The sequence below is a fragment of the Pinus tabuliformis genome, chromosome 7, assembly GCF_031772625.1.
Source record: "Pinus tabuliformis cultivar Carrire ecotype Pingquan chromosome 7, CPIR1, whole genome shotgun sequence".
Lineage (NCBI taxonomy): Eukaryota > Viridiplantae > Streptophyta > Pinopsida > Pinales > Pinaceae > Pinus > Pinus tabuliformis.
This window is the reverse complement of record NC_142293.1, coordinates 1,670,988,383-1,671,006,188: the sequence shown is the minus strand read 5'-3', so window position 1 is coordinate 1,671,006,188 and position 17,806 is coordinate 1,670,988,383. Positions and strand designations below refer to the sequence as shown.

General features: G+C 37.3%; 1 protein-coding gene across 4 annotated transcripts in view; it reads right to left on the bottom strand.

The window, feature by feature from the left end:
* Nucleotides 1-17,806, bottom strand: part of LOC149254877 (putative trehalose-phosphate phosphatase C) — a 290,873-nt gene that overhangs the window by 82,853 nt on the left and 190,214 nt on the right. For all 4 annotated transcript variants that reach the window (XR_016267190.1, XM_089460250.1, XM_089460252.1 and 1 more), the window contains exon 10: nt 9,534-9,604. Coding sequence is in view for 3 of the 4 variants with exons in the window: in XM_089460250.1 (XP_089316376.1) it covers nt 9,534-9,604 (71 nt within the window). In the remaining variant the exon portion in view is untranslated. The remainder of the gene's footprint in view (nt 1-9,533; nt 9,605-17,806) is intronic.

Sequence of the window (17,806 nt, the reverse complement as noted above, 5' to 3'; positions counted from 1 at the left end):
ATTTACAACACTGACAAGGAGGATGAGGATGAGATTGATCTTCCTTTCCCCTCAGGCGCTACTTATGATGACATACATATTGATACCCTTGGGAAGGAGAGTCTCCATTTTCCTTTCAATATAGAGGAGTAGTTGGAAGTGATCAGTTTTCCTTTTAGAAGAGACCTAATCTTTGGTACTAAGGGCATTGATAGGGCTCCCACTTCTCTTGAGTATGATTCTATGTTCAAATCACTTGAGCCTTTATGACTTTGGAAAAGCACAACCTGTTGAATATAATATTTCGTTCTCCCTTTTTCCTATTAGTCATCATCTTGAGTCTTCATCAAGTGATTCCCTTGCCCCTAGTCATATAATCTCAAGCAACTGTGAGCCCTTTTCCCTTCCCAAGTATAGTGTCAAGGAGAAGCCCTTCATTGATTACACTTTTTCTCCTTGGACGCACCCTCAGGGTTCTGATCATTCCATAGTCCCCCTTCTCCAGTGTAATCATCATGTGCAACCTACTTGTGTCTCTCCATCTCTTCGGCCTCCCTTTCCTACTAATCATAACCCAATGAAGGCCATAAGCCATGGCACAAATAATAATGATGACGGTGGAAGTGATATGCGTGAGGTTGCCATCCATCAAAATTTTATGAGCATGGTTGTTGACATCTCGATATTTTGGTTGCAAGAGAAGATCTGATGGACTAGATTACGTGCTTTTCTTACCTCTTCTCGCATAATCATCCATGAGTGGGCACCATATTTTCCCACCTCCCACCCGCAACATCCTCCATGTGTTTGGATTTGCATTTGCTTTGGGATTTGTTGCATGAGTAATCATATAGGCATGCATATTTACTTTGACTTGATGATATGTTGGTTGCACTAGCTTTATGATTACACTTAATAATAGCTTTGTCATATACATGTTAGGGTAGGATGCATTGGATGATCATTTTTGCATTAAAACTAACCGCATATGATATTTCTCATGATAGATTAGATTGCACTAAAAAAAATGCATTATTTATTTTATTAGTTAATGGGCTAACATTAAGCATGGGAGATCATCGGACACCGTGAAAAACATGTTATCCCGTGGCTTTGATCTTTGACATGTGCAAATAACAGGTCTACGGTGACCAAGAGATTGCTGAAGTTATTGTGACCTCCTGTTCGAGCAGCCTCGACCACCTCTACGAGAGATTACATCCCAGTTGGAGCCAAATGTTACCCACAACTTTGTGGGTGACATCCCTACGAGAAATTTTTCTCCATGACGAGCCTTAGTTAGCAGCCAACGGCCCCTTGATGCCTCCTAATAGCTCGTTGTGCCATTTCTCTGCTACCTGTGCCATCCATGTGGTCCCTCCCACTTGTATTGATCATATCTTTGAAGGTGGGCATCCCAAATCTAAAGGTATGTCTTTTCATTTGGTAATTAAGTATTGGGTTTACTTATCATGGATACTTCCAGGTATAGATTGATCGGGGGATTTGGCAGAAAGAGTGGGCTTAGTTTGTACTCTTGTCTCCTTGATCTCTTTTGGTTGTTACCCTTGGATATTAGTCCTGTGGGATCTCCTTTATTGGCCATTTGGTTCTAGGGTGGTACTACTTGGGAAACCCCGACTTTGGGTGCATGGTCCCGTTCCTTTACCTACACATTCTACTCCCTTTCCACTCACTATACCCCCATTCATCATTTCTCCCACTTGGGTCCACATAGGGCTAGCCTCCCCATCCCCTTTGCCCCCACCTTGGGTTAGGCCTAGAATGATGGCTCGGAGGTTGAAGCAACTAAAAAAGAAGAAAAAGCATAATTGGCCACATTTAACAAGAAATTGTACCACAAAATACAAAAGATGGTCGGGACAAAAATAATTAGCACGTGGGCAAAAGCCGACACATGAGCTCTACCCATCCATGGCCATCACCCTGGTTCCATAGTCCCTAGATGAGCCTCCTCTATAATCCAAGAACTCATGATTGTCCCAACCCCTGGAGGGCAATGAACCGCCCTACCACAAAAGGGGTAATCACTGCTATATTATACACATCATGCTCTTGTCCTTTGAGCCCCGAGCAGTTAATTAAAGAAAATTCTTAAAAGGCAAAAGGCATATAAAGAATGGTGGAAAAATCAAGGTCGAGAAACTTCATGTACCACAACTGCTCCCTTCTATACATTATATACCCAAGTGTGGGCTTCCCCTTATCTAGCTACCCCTATGCCCCATTATGTGGCCCAGGGCTTCCCCTCTCATTCCCTATTCCATCTCACCTATTTGTCACTTCCCACCCCCATTAAAAAGGGTGTACCTTTGACATAATATCCCCCTTAAAGTTTGAAACCACCTAATGAGGTACTTGACTAATCCCCTTTGGAGTTTGGAGATAGTAGCACATGCCAAAGCCCACTACGGAAGGGCATGCCATTATGAAGTGCCCACTTTGTTATCCATGGTTTGTAAGCACCTTTACCGGATTATTCTAATGACCGATTGTACTGGAAGCCTAGGGGAGGCATTGGATCTAATGCAAGATTGCAGGGGGTTTCCATTTGGGTTTGGCTTCCCTGTATGGGATCCTGACCCCCAGAGGTCCACATTAGCACATGTAGGGTGTGCATAGAGAGCCATGGGCCTCCACAGCAGCAGACAACACTCTATAGATCTTCATGGAGAGATTAGATCAAAATTTTTCACAAGAATGATCACATGACAGGTTATAGTATAAACAAGGGTAGATTCAATCTAATGATTAATCACCCTAACAAGAATCTCTATGATTCAAAACCCTAGACATAAGAATGTTAGTAATATAAAGAAAATTTCAAATGACAATGATCATGCCTTTTTGTATGAAGAGAATCTTGCAACAAATATTGTACTCTAAGACATACCTTGAGTTGATCTTTAACAAACCTTATAGAGTATCATTCTGAAGAGCTTCCTTTGCAACAAAGCTTCTTTCAGGACTCAAGTTTTTGCTTTGAGGTTTCCTGCATAACCTTGGTGTATTCTGTAAGCTTTCCTACCAAGGAAAATATAACGGAAAAGGTTATGAGTATACAATACAAACAAATATTGACGTGAGGAGGAAACCAAACATGAAAGATGAAACAAAGAACAATATATTTATCTTTTGGTAGAGTGGTGAAGGCTCCCTCGTAATCTAGTCTTTCTAAGGGATACCTACAACTTAAATAATCCAAAAATGTTCTAACAAAATATCAGTGTTGTTAAAATCACGATAAAATCGCGATTTTTTCAAAAAATCGCGATTTTTTCACCTTGCCGATCAAATCGCGATTTTTATACGAAAAAATCGCCTACTTTTTTTTTGCCGATTTTTACTGAAAAAATCGCGCTTTTTTCAAAAAATCGCGATTTTTTCGAAAAAAGCGCGATTTTTAACGAAAAAATCGTGGGGGCTCAGGGCATCATAGTTTTATAACTTTTTTTGGGTTTTTTCATGCAATGTTTTTTTAAAGAAACAAATAATTTTTGAGTGGGGTAGCTTAATGATCAAGTCTAGGCCCTAGTATGGATATGCTATTCATGGTAATGTTAAATTCTTAAAGTAAAAGTGACATTCTCCTTAATCTTCATTTTCATCCTTTTACTTAAATTTTTAACATTACCATGAAATGACTCAGGATGTTTGAGAGTGGTTCCAGCCTCATTGGATTTCATATGGAGAAAGTAGAATTTTAGATTTCATTTAAAATTCAGCAGACTTATCAGTTTTTCAGGATTTCAGGATTGGGAGATTGTAATGTTTCCAGGTGACAACACCTGCCCGGGCTACCCCTGCCACCAGTAGAGGACGTGGTCTACCTCCTATAGCTCCTACTTCTAGTTCTTCAACGTCTAGAGCACATCAGACTCCACTGCCATTTCCACCTGCACGGGCACCAGCATCTACATCTAGAGGGAAAGGGAAAGCTGTGGCATTTTCTCGCAAGAGGGGCAGAGGAAATCAATAGGATTAGACTTTCATTTTATTGTATATGACATTATGACATGATGAGATACATTATCATATTTTTTGTTGATATTTTGAGGTTGAGTTGGGACTCAGGAGTCAGGACTTACTATTCAGGACATGATTCAATGTTATGTGTGATTTTAGCGCTAGAAATGATATTAAACATCTTATATATTAGTTTTTTTATCATATTTATGTGTCAATGTATTTATTTTATGTTGTAGATGGTTTAGATATTAAAAAAATTGAAAAAAAATGAAAAAAAATGAATATTTTTGTACCAAATGATTTTTTCCGCTTTTTTCCGATTTTTTCCCGATTTTTCCGATTTTTTCCGATTTGTTCCCCGCGCCGATTTAATCCCGATCGCGCTTTTAACAACATTGCAAAATATATTAGATCTACAAACTCTAGAAATAAAAACATAAAAGAAAACATTACAAAACTTGAAATAGTAGACTAAGAAGGATATGTAAGAGCTGACTTCATATAAATCTTTGACTTCAGATTCTTCAATCTTGTTCTTCTTAGGTGGAGCTTCATCGACAACATTTGCATGTTATCTTTCTCTCTTCTTATTCCTTAGATTCTCAGGACATTGACTTTTGTAGTGTCCCATCTTATGACAATTGTAGCACTCAATCTTTGATAGATCAACCTTCTTCTTTGGTCCTTTGAACTTCTTGTATGTTCCCTTCTTCTTGTGATGAACAGAGTAGGCATTTGAAGTGTTGTCTTCTTCATCCTTCTTGTTACTCACTAATGAGTTGTGGGCTTCTTCTTGGCATTCCAAATTTGTTCAAAGGTTGGTGTATCCTTCCAACTGCTAATTCATGATGTGAAACAACTCCAAGATTTCGGTAGACCTAGTAGTGCAGCAATCACGAGTTCTTTCTCTGGTACAATTTCATCAATAGCTTGGAGTTCATCTCTTATTCTAGATACCCATACAAAATATGATGACACAATATTGTCTTTTGTCATCTTTATTGTTCTTAGTTCATTCTTAAGACTAGTTATTTGACCATTATTCTTGATGGTAAATAACTTGGAGAGGGCTTCATACATTTCTTGAGCGGAATATATATTGGATATGTATAGGATTAGATTGTCCTTCACTCCATCTACTATTAGATTCGTGGCCAAGATGTCAGTTTCCTTGAATTTCTCCTTTCCTGCATCATCTGTAGGTTTTTTAACTTTTCCTTGAACAAGATCCAAAACTTTATGCTTAGTGAGAATAAGATTTATCCTCTTTTTCCATGCCCTATAGTTGGAGGCTCCTTTTAGCTTGTATTTTGTCTGCATTGAGTTTGTCATAGTCTCTATAAATAATAGGCTTCTCTTCTTTTGTTCCTTCCTCCTTAACCCTTCTTTCAATAGATCTTCAAGCTGCCTTTTTCCTTTCCTTATTTATCTTAGCTCTGAAACCGTGTTAGAAAACCAAAAAGGCAGCAAGATTTTCTTATGTTGATAATTACTTGTGATATTCTTGTAGTCTTATTAATTTTCTTTATGTTCTTTTATTTTCTTTTCATCAAGCAATCATCAAATCAAAAACATGAAGATCAATGGCACTGGATGAAGGCACTCAGCCAAGGCTAAAACCCCTCTCTAGGGGAAAACCCTGTCAAACTCTTCCACTAATCAAATTGAGATAGACAAGACCTTAGACTTGACCAAAAGACCTTCCTCCTCCACCAAGTCAATCTTCCAATATGATTCAACAAACTTCATTAGTATCTTCTTGTTCAGCAGCTATAGCCCAACAACACTACAGAATTTTGACCCAGCTACTCCACAATTTCGGCCCAGCTATTCCAGACTTTTAGCCTAGCTACTCTAGAATTTCGGCCCGACTACAACAGAATTTCAACCCTCCAGTAGCTACAACTCCATTGCACGTGTGAGACAAACAGAGAAAATTTCGACTTCTTTTTGCTTGACAAAGACTTATTTCTCCTTCACTAGGGTGTTCTTCATCTTCCTTGAATTTCGCACCCTTTTTTTGCCTCCAACTACTACAGATCAAACTTGTTATGGATATGCTCGAAATGAGGTCAAGTTGTTGCCTTTATATAGTGAATCTGTGAGGTTGAATTCCCTTGATGAGGCCGACTTGTCCTTCTTTGAGGTCGAATTCCCTTAATGAGGCCAACTTGTCCTTCTTTGAAGTCGAATTCCCTTGATGAGGCCAACTTGTCCTTCTTTGGGGCTGACTTGGTGGAGGAGGCCTAGAAGACCTATTTTACATAAAATGAAATTTCTTTCTTGACTAATAAAGCCCAAAAAGGGTTTGTTACATTTGACAAGGACAAGGACTCTTGGCATAAACCCTAGAAGCCTGCAATGGAGGCTTTGACCTATTAACCATTGACCCAAGCATGAAACCCATGCTTTAATAAGGCAATTTCTTTTACAATAAAATTTATTTTTATTTTTGTTCATTAAATACAATTATGAAGACCAACACTAGTTACATTCTTCATCACTTCTTGTCTCCCACGTTAGGTCGAATGTTTGGTAGATATAGCCATTCGAAGTTGTCCTTTTTGAGGCTGATTTGATCTAAGGGAATGCCAACTTGATGGTGGAGAAAACAATGCCTCAAATAAAAATTATTTTGTTTCTTGACATGTAAGGCCCAAGCAGGGTCTATGACTTTGACTTTTGACAAACATAAAAGCCTGCAATGGAGGCTTGACCTAGAAGCATGAAACCCATGCTCATAGGATAAATTTTCGTTTTATAATAATTTTCCTTTTCTTTTGACAAATATATTACATCATGACTCAAGTACAATCATGAAGACTAACACTAGTTACATTCTTTCAAGGAATTTTCACAATTACTGCTCCATGGGGCATGCCTCCTCATCAAATGTCATGTCTCATCTTCAATAGTTCTCTCTCAAGCCCAATGATATCCTCCACAAGCCCACATCATGCAAGGAGGTGCTACGTCATCATCAATGAGTAGTTCCCTAACACTAGTGGGTAGCATCCAAGGTGTTGGAGGTAGAAAAGTGTCTCTAGGTGCATGCCAAATCATCATCAAGTTCAACATCCATCAACCAGGGTGCAATGCTCAAGGTACAATGGAAGGCACTCCAAACGGTATGTCATCAACATCCAAGAGGTATGAGTGAGGCATCATCAAATTTCTTCCAAAGGACTATGGATCATCATCAAATGAAAACTCCAAAGAATCAAGTAAGATCTTCTAGCATGGACACAAAAGTCATACAAGCATAAAAAAATGACCATATTCAATGATAGAGCCACATAAGTATATCACACAAAGTATCGTCTTCAAACTTCACACTAGCTTGTGACCTTATACAAGTTGTCATGTTGTATGGGAGGATCATCAAATGCCCCTATGGCTATAATATGATCCCATCCCTTGGGGAAGGAACAATTCCTACGTCAACCCTTCAATCAATAAGTGTGAGTGATACATGATATGGTATAGGGTGTACTTCATGAGGTCTGTCATAGTCTTATACATGGGTTATGCAAAACCATCATCCATGAGTTCCTTTGTGGAGGGATAACTTGCATTAATTTAATTACCCTTTCCTCAGGACTACTTTTTCCTCCCTTAACCATTTTTTTGCTTTGATTTGTCTTGTATAGCAAACTTTCATTTCATTTCAATCCCTTTTTAGTACGGGCAATTTATCATTCATAGGGGTTGGGAAGTCACTTTTGCTTTGATAGGCATAATTTGAATGAGACTAGGGTAATGTACTCACATGATGTAGTATATGCATTTTAACAATTGGCATATACTTTTATCATTTTTTCCTTTTGTAGCTACATCAACCTCTAGGAAATTTCCAATCCCCTTTTGTCATAGGATGAGGCAAATGAGGAACCAATATAAGTGATTGATAAGGAAAAAAAAGGGATCAAGGATAAATGGAAAGTGTCAAGTATAGAAGGGTGTGGAGACGCTTCATCAATCAAGGCCTCCTATTTGTGCCCCTCGTAGACAATGAAAGAAAGGCCCCAAGGAGTTTGCACTTCACTGGAAGGAAGAGATGACCACCAAGGTGAAATGAGGAAGCAAGTATAACTTCCAACCATCATGATCCATTATCTAGTTTCAAACCATGATCCTTAAATGTCAAAAGCGTTGAATGTAAGAACTCTGCATGAAACAATGGCTAATGTACCTCATGATAGTTGACCTACCTTCATCTAGTGAGCAATCCGATAAAGTGGATGATCTGACAAATGAGTGGGTGAGAGGTATCCAAGGGGCTGCTATCTTAGGATCATATGAGGCTGTTGGCTAGAAATTTCCATCCTAGGAGAAAAAATTTCTCCTAAGGTTACCCCTGTTTATACATATGTAATGGGACACAACCCTTCACCTTCATGACTAGTAAATGCATATAAGTCCTCCATCACAAGGTTCACTGTTTTCATATCTAAATCACATTCATTCATTGCATAAACCTTATCTAATCAGTCCATTCTGACCAAGACCTATGTTCAGGCAACCACAATGCAACCCTAGTGGTGGAGAGAGAATCCAAAGGGAATGACATGTTGAAATGAAGATCTTCCTCAATGCAAGCTACTGTTCCTTCTCTTCTCTCTCTTGTTTTCTCACTAGTGTTTGGTAGTTACTACAAGAAATGGGACAGCATTTTGTTATGCCCTCTCAATTAGTCGAGTGTGAGTCTCATTTCATTCAAAATGTAATGGCAAGATACAGCATCAATTCGTGTTATAGAGGATGATCTTTAGGTAAGTTCAGGCCATGCCCTCTTTTGTATATGATTAGATCATTAATAGGATCTGTCTCAGGCTGTACTAGCCGGATCCAAGGTTTCATCAAATATAATGTAGACTATTGCATGTTTGACTTCCAAAGTCACAGGCAGAAGTGAGTTCAAAGATAATGTACTCACCAGAATGATGGCAGTGTTTGATCTAATATTAAAAAAATCAGCAATTATATATGCTATGAAATGTTGATGCAATGCCCATAAAAAATGCCAAATCAAATGTGGAAGTATTACAATAGTATTTTGATGATATAGAGAGAACGTGACATAGTACAAAAGGCATCTAACAATAAAAAACATAAAAAAGAATAAGATGGAAGATCTTTTAATTGCAATTCAAAAGGGGATTCCAACAAAAATTAAAATCGAAATTTTGGAAGTCTATTTCAATATTTCACTGGCCTTTATTCCTGTTTCAAATATTTAATGAAGAAGCTATGAATTATGGATATTTATAAAGATAAAGATTAATATAAATATACTAATGTCCTACAAATGACCAAAAAGATAGGTCAATGCAACTGAAAAATGTACAATCAGCAATAAGCACCTGCAGGAGTACTTACGCTGCTCCGAAGTCTATAAAGATGTTCTTCAACAGAAAACGAAACTACAAAGCTACAAGCCTTTGATCTAATTGCATATTAAAAACATCGCAAGTGCACTTTTCGATTAATTTTAAATTAGAGTTGTTTGAAATCTCTTTAATGTCACTATCTACAGGTGTCAGGTTGTAAAGATGAGAAATTACATTGAATGCATCTTCATCAGTTCGATCATCGCCAATATACAGTGGATGAACACAGCTACCATTTTCCAACCCTGCCATTGACAAGAATGATAAATCAAACCTTTCAGACTAAACTTCTTCCACATTTTTTTTCACACTTCTTTCATATGAAATACCTTTCCTCTTACTGTAAACTCAGCCTTGCATTCAACAGTAGATTAGCACTCATGCAAATCAATAACTAAAACTTCAACCATCTAGACATGATATAAACTAATATATGTCATAGCAAAAGGCTATAGTTGTAATTGTAAACACAACTAAGATATCTGAAATGCAGTCTACAAAACAATACACTTTAATAGGATTCTCTTGTAAATAATGAATCAAAGCAGTAAGACAAGAATTTGATACAAATTTACCAAATAAAATTGCTGGCTCAAAGGTTGCTCACTGAATCTACCAGAGAATGAAAACTCAAAAAAAAGAATCACATGCAAGAAAAAAGGTGAGTAATTGGAATAAATTGGAAGTCAGCCAATTAATCGCGGATTTTCCTCCAATAGATCACTGGAAAAGCATAAACTTCACAATAAAGGCAACAATTTTCCTTGTTTCCTGATTTGTTTTCAATTCTAACTTCAGCTGAGGAAGGGATAACATCAATTTCTCCAGGAGAGAGAAGCAAAAAGCCACATTCCTTCAGGGTGAAGAGGTTTTATTTTCACTCTCCAGCGATTTGGACTCAATGCTACAGAGATACCTTGAAAGAACAGCAGAATACCAGGTATCATTTTTCTGACTTTTACACACAGATATAACACACTTTCTTTTCTCAAAGCTTAAGCATACAGAAGCTATATTCATGCAGTATTTCAACATATGAAACTTTTTACAAAAGCCTACATTTTTCCCCCTATGTTTCAACCTTCTTTCCACCAACATGCTGAAGGACCTGGAAGTTTCTTGGGCATGTAGGAAGCCTGTTGAAGCACACCTTGAGAAGGTCCAAATAACCTTTAATTCTTCTACATGCCAAGTTCCTACTCCTAGTCCATCATGTAACAAACATAATTAGTTAGGGAAATATAGGGACGTGTCCTATTCTAAGAGACATGTCTCTTCATGTAAATCGAGCACCCACCTAGTATTTATACAGGGGGGCCTCCATTGTAACTCATCATCTATTTTATAATTCATTAATATAATATACATTTATACATTACATAGAAGAAGAGGAAGAAGAAGAAGAATAAATTATTTTAACGTCCACGAAGCTAAAGATAGCCTATGGGACAGACTGCCTCACCATCTGATTTCTGCATTCAGCCCCTTTCCTATGTATCCTCATAATGAGCACCCCCAGCTTCTCAACAATCCCCTTGCTGAATAAACTATCCCAAGAGCTAGCTGTTAGAATATTTACATAACTGTCCCTGCTGTCTTTGAAGGCCTCACATTCTAAAATGAAATGCTTTTATGGTTCCAATTTTCCAGAAGTGCAAAAAATAAACTCTTTCTTCCCAAACTTCATTTGGCCTTTTCCAGCACCTTGTTTCACAACGGAGTTGATGAGAAATAGTTCTTAACTGAGCAATAAGAATTTTGGCTCTCCAAGAAATATTGGCCCCTATGTACGCTTTTTGATGATGCTTACGAGTGGGATTAAACTCTTCAATATAGTACTTTCACTTTTTTCCTAGCTCTTTATCCCAAGTACGCTTCTATAACTTATCCTTAACAAAAGCCTTTTTAGCTCTTTACCATTTGTGGGGCACATGTTCAAGTAAATACCCCATTTACAAAACCATGTGTTATTTTGCTGCAACCAAGTCTTTTTTCTTTTACACGATATGTCATTGAAGACAACCTTAGGCCGTCTGCTCTCTTCCATTTGCTCAATTTCATTTAAATATCTTATGAGTTGCACCATAACAATTGCTTCAATAGGAGCAGCCCCCATTTCACTTAGCAAGATATCATAAGGAGCTGGACTTTTAATTTTGAACTTGTTTGTAATTAAAAGTTTCTGAACTTTCTCAATTTTTGTAATTACCCGCCTACAATTACAAACAGAATGTGACTACTAGCATGCATACGAGGCATGCTTATGAGAGCTACATATGCATGCAATGCATGTACTGCACTAGTATGCATACTAGCTCTGAAATCGGATTCGCTCTTAGAGAGCCACGTGTCTAAATCCGTCGAATCCGATACGATTCAACTTAAATTGTGTCCAGATTTCGTGACACGTCGTGTCCAATTGGGACACGATCGAATCCGGATTGTGTCCCGATCGGACACATCATGTCCCGAAATTCGAACACGAATCTGGAATTCTGGGACTCGCGCAGCCAATAAAGGGCAAAAATGACTCTTGTTTTCTTCATTTGCTGTCATTTCTTTTGCAATAGTTGAGTTGTGGGTTTGCTGTGAGGAGTTTGGAGAAAGGATCCAAGGGTTTGGAGTGCTTTCAAGGAGATTCAAGCAACAGGTAAGTGCATTTTCTCTTTATTCTTTTGCATTTGTATTACAACAGTATTTCTTTTACAAATTTGTGCATGTTTTGTTTATTTTTTTTACAGTATTCATGGTTCAATCAAGGGCAGTATGTGGGGGGCAAAGGAAGAGGAAGAATGTCCCCATTGGAGATGCCCCTCCTCCCCCAATATCATCAGAGTCTGTTGCAAGTAATGTTGAGGGAAGACTTCCTCCTAAAGGTAACATTGAGAAATATCCCTTGTGGAAATATGTCACAAGAGAGGATGGGCCAAGCAATAAGGGGAAGGTAGGAGGCAATGTGAATTGGAGATGCAACTTTTGCCACAATACTTTCACAAGCACATATTACCGTGTGAAAGGCCTTGTTGGCTTTACCAGGTTGTGGAGTTGGAACTTGTACACAAGTTTCTTTACAAAAGAGGAAAGAAATTGAAATAGAGTTCACTGTTGGTATGGTAAATGTGGCTGCAAAATTAAAAAAAACCCAAGAATGATGACCCCCTTCCATTTTTGAGGAAAGGCACCAGCGAATTTCCATTTGAGAGTTCTATTGGGGGACAAGCAGCAAAAAGAAAGGCAATTTCACTTGGTCCAATGGACAAGATTTTTCAAAAAGAGAAACGGGAAAAGCTTGATCTCACCATTGCCTTTTTTTCTATCAAAACTTCATATCCTTTAATGTTGCATGCTCACCTCTATTTATTGAGATGTGTCGAGCTCTAACTCACGACTCTCCATCATGGTATGTGCCTCCTGTTTCAGAGAAGCTTAGAACCACATTGTTGACGAAGGCAAAAAAATAGGTACACAAAATGCTTGAGCCTATTAAAGCATCATGGCCAACATCTGGGGTTAGCATTGTTTCTCATGGATGTATAGATCCAACACGACACCCACTCATCAACTTCATGGTGTCTTCTTTGAATGGTCCAGTTTTCTTGAAAGCAGTGGATACACTTGGAGAATACAAGGATGCACAATTTATGGGTGAGTTGTTTATTAAAGTTATTGAAGATGTAGGTGTTGATTCTTGTGTGCAAATCATTACAAATAATGCACCTGTTTGCAAGGTTGCTAGCATGATTGTGGAAGCTAAATATCAACAAGTGTTTTGGACACCTCGCATTGTCCATTCATTGAACTTAGCACTGAAATCCATTGCTTCTAATGTGCCTTGGATTGGTAACATTATTGAGGATGCACGGCATATCCGTAACTTTGTGCAAAATCATACAAATGCCCTCACTATCTACAAGGAGTACAGTGATCTATCATTGTTGAAGATTGTTGATACATGGTTTGCCTCTTCATTCATCATGTTGAAGAGGTTGAGGGAGGTCAAGACCGCTCTTGGGGCCATGGTTTTTAAGAGTTTTGGTCTTTTTGGAGAAATACGGATCAACTAGCCTCTAAAAGAGTGAAGGACATAGTGCTAGATGATGCTTGGTGGGAGAGGGTAGATCTAATTATTCAGATCATGGACCCTATCATTTCTTTGCTTCGATTTGCAAATACAGACAAACCCATCCTAGGAGAGGTTTATGAGGGATGGGATTCCATGATTGAGTCTATGAGGAGCACTATTCTACAGAGTAAGTGTCCCGAGTATGAGACATCACCAAAGGCCTTCCATGGTACTATACAGGATATTCTTGTCAGCAGATGGGACAAGAATTGCACACCTTTACATTGTTTGGCTCACTCATTGAACCCAAAATACTACAGCCATGAGTGGCTGAATGGTGGACCTTCTTGCAGATTCCCTCCTCACATGGATGGTGAAATCTCATAGGGGAGGAAAGACGCATTCAGGCGGGATTTTCAGGATAGAGCATTGCTTGATGAGGTGGAGGATGCCTTTGCAGAGTTTTCCACTGGCACTGGTCGATTTGCAGGATATGATGTGATTAGAGACAGGGGGTTAAGAAGCCCTATTCTTGGTGGGCAAATCATGGGGCAACAAGCCTCCTCTACAACAGTTAGCCATGAGGCTCCTCCCTCAAGTGACTTCATCCTTTTGTTGCGAGAGGAATTGGAGCACATATGGGAATTTGTATAGTGTTAAGAAGAGCAGGCTTGAGTAGTCTAGGGTAGAGACAATGGTGTATGTGCACACCAACCTTCGTCTTATTTACAGGCAGAGGGAAGAGTGGTTGAAGGGAAAGACAAAGATGTGGGATGCCTTTCCTGGTGATATGGGTCTGGACAACAGTGTTGAGTTGGCATTGGCCAACATGGATCCCAATGATCCAGTGCTAGAACTTGTTAGATTTGATGATGGTGATACTGTAGAGGGATCATCCTCCACACCAATATATGCAAAGACAACTATGGATACAGGGGAGGAGGAAGATGCAAAGGAGAGTAGTGGTGACCATGATGATGAGGACAGTGATGCTGATTCTAATGATGAGTATGAGGATTGATGACTCATGACTCATGGGCTATCTACTGCCTAGAGGCTTGTATACCTGTAGTTTTTTATTTTCTATTTCTATTTGCCATTGGCATTGCACTACCTATGTAACACATTTTGATTTTGATAATTTAATGAGAAAACTATAGTTGTTAGTGTCTTTATCTTACTATCTTGTCTTTCTCCTATTGGATCATTGATGAATTGAATATGTATTATGATTTATCATTTATGAATTTAGAATTTATCATTCATTGATTTATCATGTATGTGATATGTATTTGAATTTTGTATGTACTATGCATGCTATAATGTTACTAACTTACTTTGTAAATAGTAAATCTTACATCTAGATGAAAATCTAAGTTTGAAATCAATGAATTTATATCATTAATGAGAATTTTTGTAAGAAATATCTAATTTGTAATATATATATATATATATATATATATATATATATATATATATATATATAATAAAACAATATATAACGTGTCCTAACGTGTGCTGTTCCAAGGGGTCAACATGTCTGAATCCAACACTCGAATCCCCGTATCCGACAAATCCCGAATCCCCGTGTCAGGTTACTTAGCATACTAGTTGATATTGAAAATGTCTAAGTATAAGGCAATGAATTGATTTGTGAAGTAAATATCTAACTCACCAGAGTATGATCAATATGTCAAGCAGGGTACTTAAGATACCACCGTTATAATATATAATTAATACACTAACTAATATTAAAACAAACATAAAAGGCGGTGAACTAAATTAAATCAAAATATAAAATTGAAATAATCAAATAAGAATTATATTAAAATCTTAATAAATTTTTTTATAAAAATATAGAATTAAATTAAAGTTATAAAAATAAAGAATTAAATTAAAAATATATATAAAATTAAATAAGAATTATAAGGTTGAAACTTTCAATTAACTCATGAACTAAAGTAAAGAACCCATTATTCAAAACCATTATAAAAATGCGACCGCCTCTTCAAAATTTTGGAGAAGGCAAATGACTAAGCTAGGTTTCTATGTGCTAGAAGGCAAAGGAGACAAAAGGCCTTGCGGGAGGTTGAGATGGTGGTGTGGGGAACGTATAAGGAGAAAGTATTACGCATAGAGAGGGAAAAAGTCTTTTTCGGAGAGGCCAAGGAGGAATTTCAACAGAGATCTATAGACAAAGTGAGGACCAAGCCTTGATTATTCTTGAAACTTTTGGGCACGAGGGCCAGAGTGCTTCAATTTTGGAGTTGGGTATCGAGATTGTGCCGAGTTTGGCAGGGAGGTTTTGGTCATTTTGGTAATGGGAGCAAATTTAGTGCTACAACAGCTCGGGATCGACGTCAAACATGGAAGTCAGGTATGTATCTGTGAATCAAATTGATAAATTCCTGTTTAAATTACAGCTTTTAAATTCTGGTAGAATTTAAGGATTTAATTGTGGTTAGAGCATTAAATTCTGGTATCAGAGCTAGTCTGAACTCTTTCGAATCTTCCTGGCTCTCCATATAGTCTAAAATTACTATGAAACTCAATCGTAATTATAAAATATAGTTAGTGGAATTTAAGGGATATTTTTAACAATAGATTTGTTTAATTCTCTTATCTGCTTTTTGTAATTACGACATATTCAAATATGCTAGAAATTTCGTTTAGAGTCCGAGCTCTTACGGTTTCAAACATTAAATGAAACATAAGTGCCTTAGACTTTCCGACGCCTTATTTTAGAAGGACCGATTTTCCCAACCATACCTCATGCTTAGGGTGTTCAAATTAGATATAACACAAAGAAAGATGAATTCTACAATGAACCCACAAAACACTGTGGGAATAGTAGTCAAAACGCGTTGAACTTAAGAAATGGGGGCTTGAAATAATCATCCTTGGCGTTCCTGCAAAAGTCAATGCATAGCTTTAATCCCTGAGATAAATTTTCCATTATTTGCGATGAATTTGTTAAATAATTGATATAGAACATCTCACATGGGGTAACTGGATTTGATAATCTTTTGTATTCACGTCATATTTAAAGGTAGGAAAAATTATTATTAATTATCTTAGTATTAATTTAATGCAAGCGAGTTGAGTTGTGAATGAGTTGGGTTGTAGCATGGAGAAGCCGGAGAGACGCTTCTTAGAAGCTAGCCAAAGGGAGAGGTTGGGTGATTTAATTGTCTGTTAAATCCCTGTCATTTAATTTGTCAACCCGGGGGTTTCGTAAACTTAGAAGCAAACCAAAATATATGGGACCTCAGATGAGATTGTTGTAGGAGGTTTGTTTAGAATGGAAATAAAGAATGGAAATGCATAAGAGGTCCTAGTTATCCTTCCCCACAGTACTGTCCTCAAGAAGAGAAACTAAAGAGCAGTAGTATGTGATGTATAGAAAGCAAGAGAAGAGGCTCCTAACTTAGGAGGTCTTGGTTGTCCTTCCTCATAGTTCTATTCCAACAACATTACCATTGCATAAACTCAAAAATAACTTGAAATAAAGAAAAGGAAATGAACTTTAATTATTGTTCAGACCAAATAGAAGGAGAGCCTAACTTAGACTCTTGGTTGTTCCCTCATATGTTGATTAGAACTCAACTAAAATTCATTCATAAGCATCAAAAATCAAGAATTCATAAATAACTTGAAACTAGAAAAAGAGAATGAATTTCAATTATTACTCATATCAAATGGAAGAGAGCCTAACTTAGACCCTTGTTTGTCCTTTCATATGCTGATAAGATTTAAACTAAAATTCATTCATTAATAATGAAAAATATTCAAACATCTAAGTAATCAAATGAAAATAAAATCTATAATGAAATAAAATGTTTCTTTGATCCTTTTAGAGTGAGCTCAATTATCTTAAGAACAAACTGATAAACTATTCCATAAATTCATATACTACATTAAGACAATTTATATCTAAAATTGTAGAAAGAAAACTTTATTCTGTTCCATCATAAGTTAGGATACATGCTCCAAGAGTCCTCCTTGTGGAATGGAGGGGGTACTCCTATTTATACAAAATCATAAGCAACTAACTCATTAATGGGGATCCACTAATCCCTCCTAGATCCACAAATCCTTCATATGGTTACCAATATGAGACACATATTCCTTTATCCATGATTTTTCTCCATGAGATATGCTTGACCCCTATCCCAAATCTTCTTCAAATATTCAAGAGAATTCGAATTCGAGTCTTGGATGCCACATAAGAGTGTCTTGGAACCTTCCAAATCACCTACACATGTCACCAAACTCATTCCAACTTTAGGTATAAGGAAATACATGTTATTTTTCTAACTTTTAATCATAAATTCACTTTAAATACATAAAGTAAATAACTTTGGAAAATGAAAATGTGAACCCA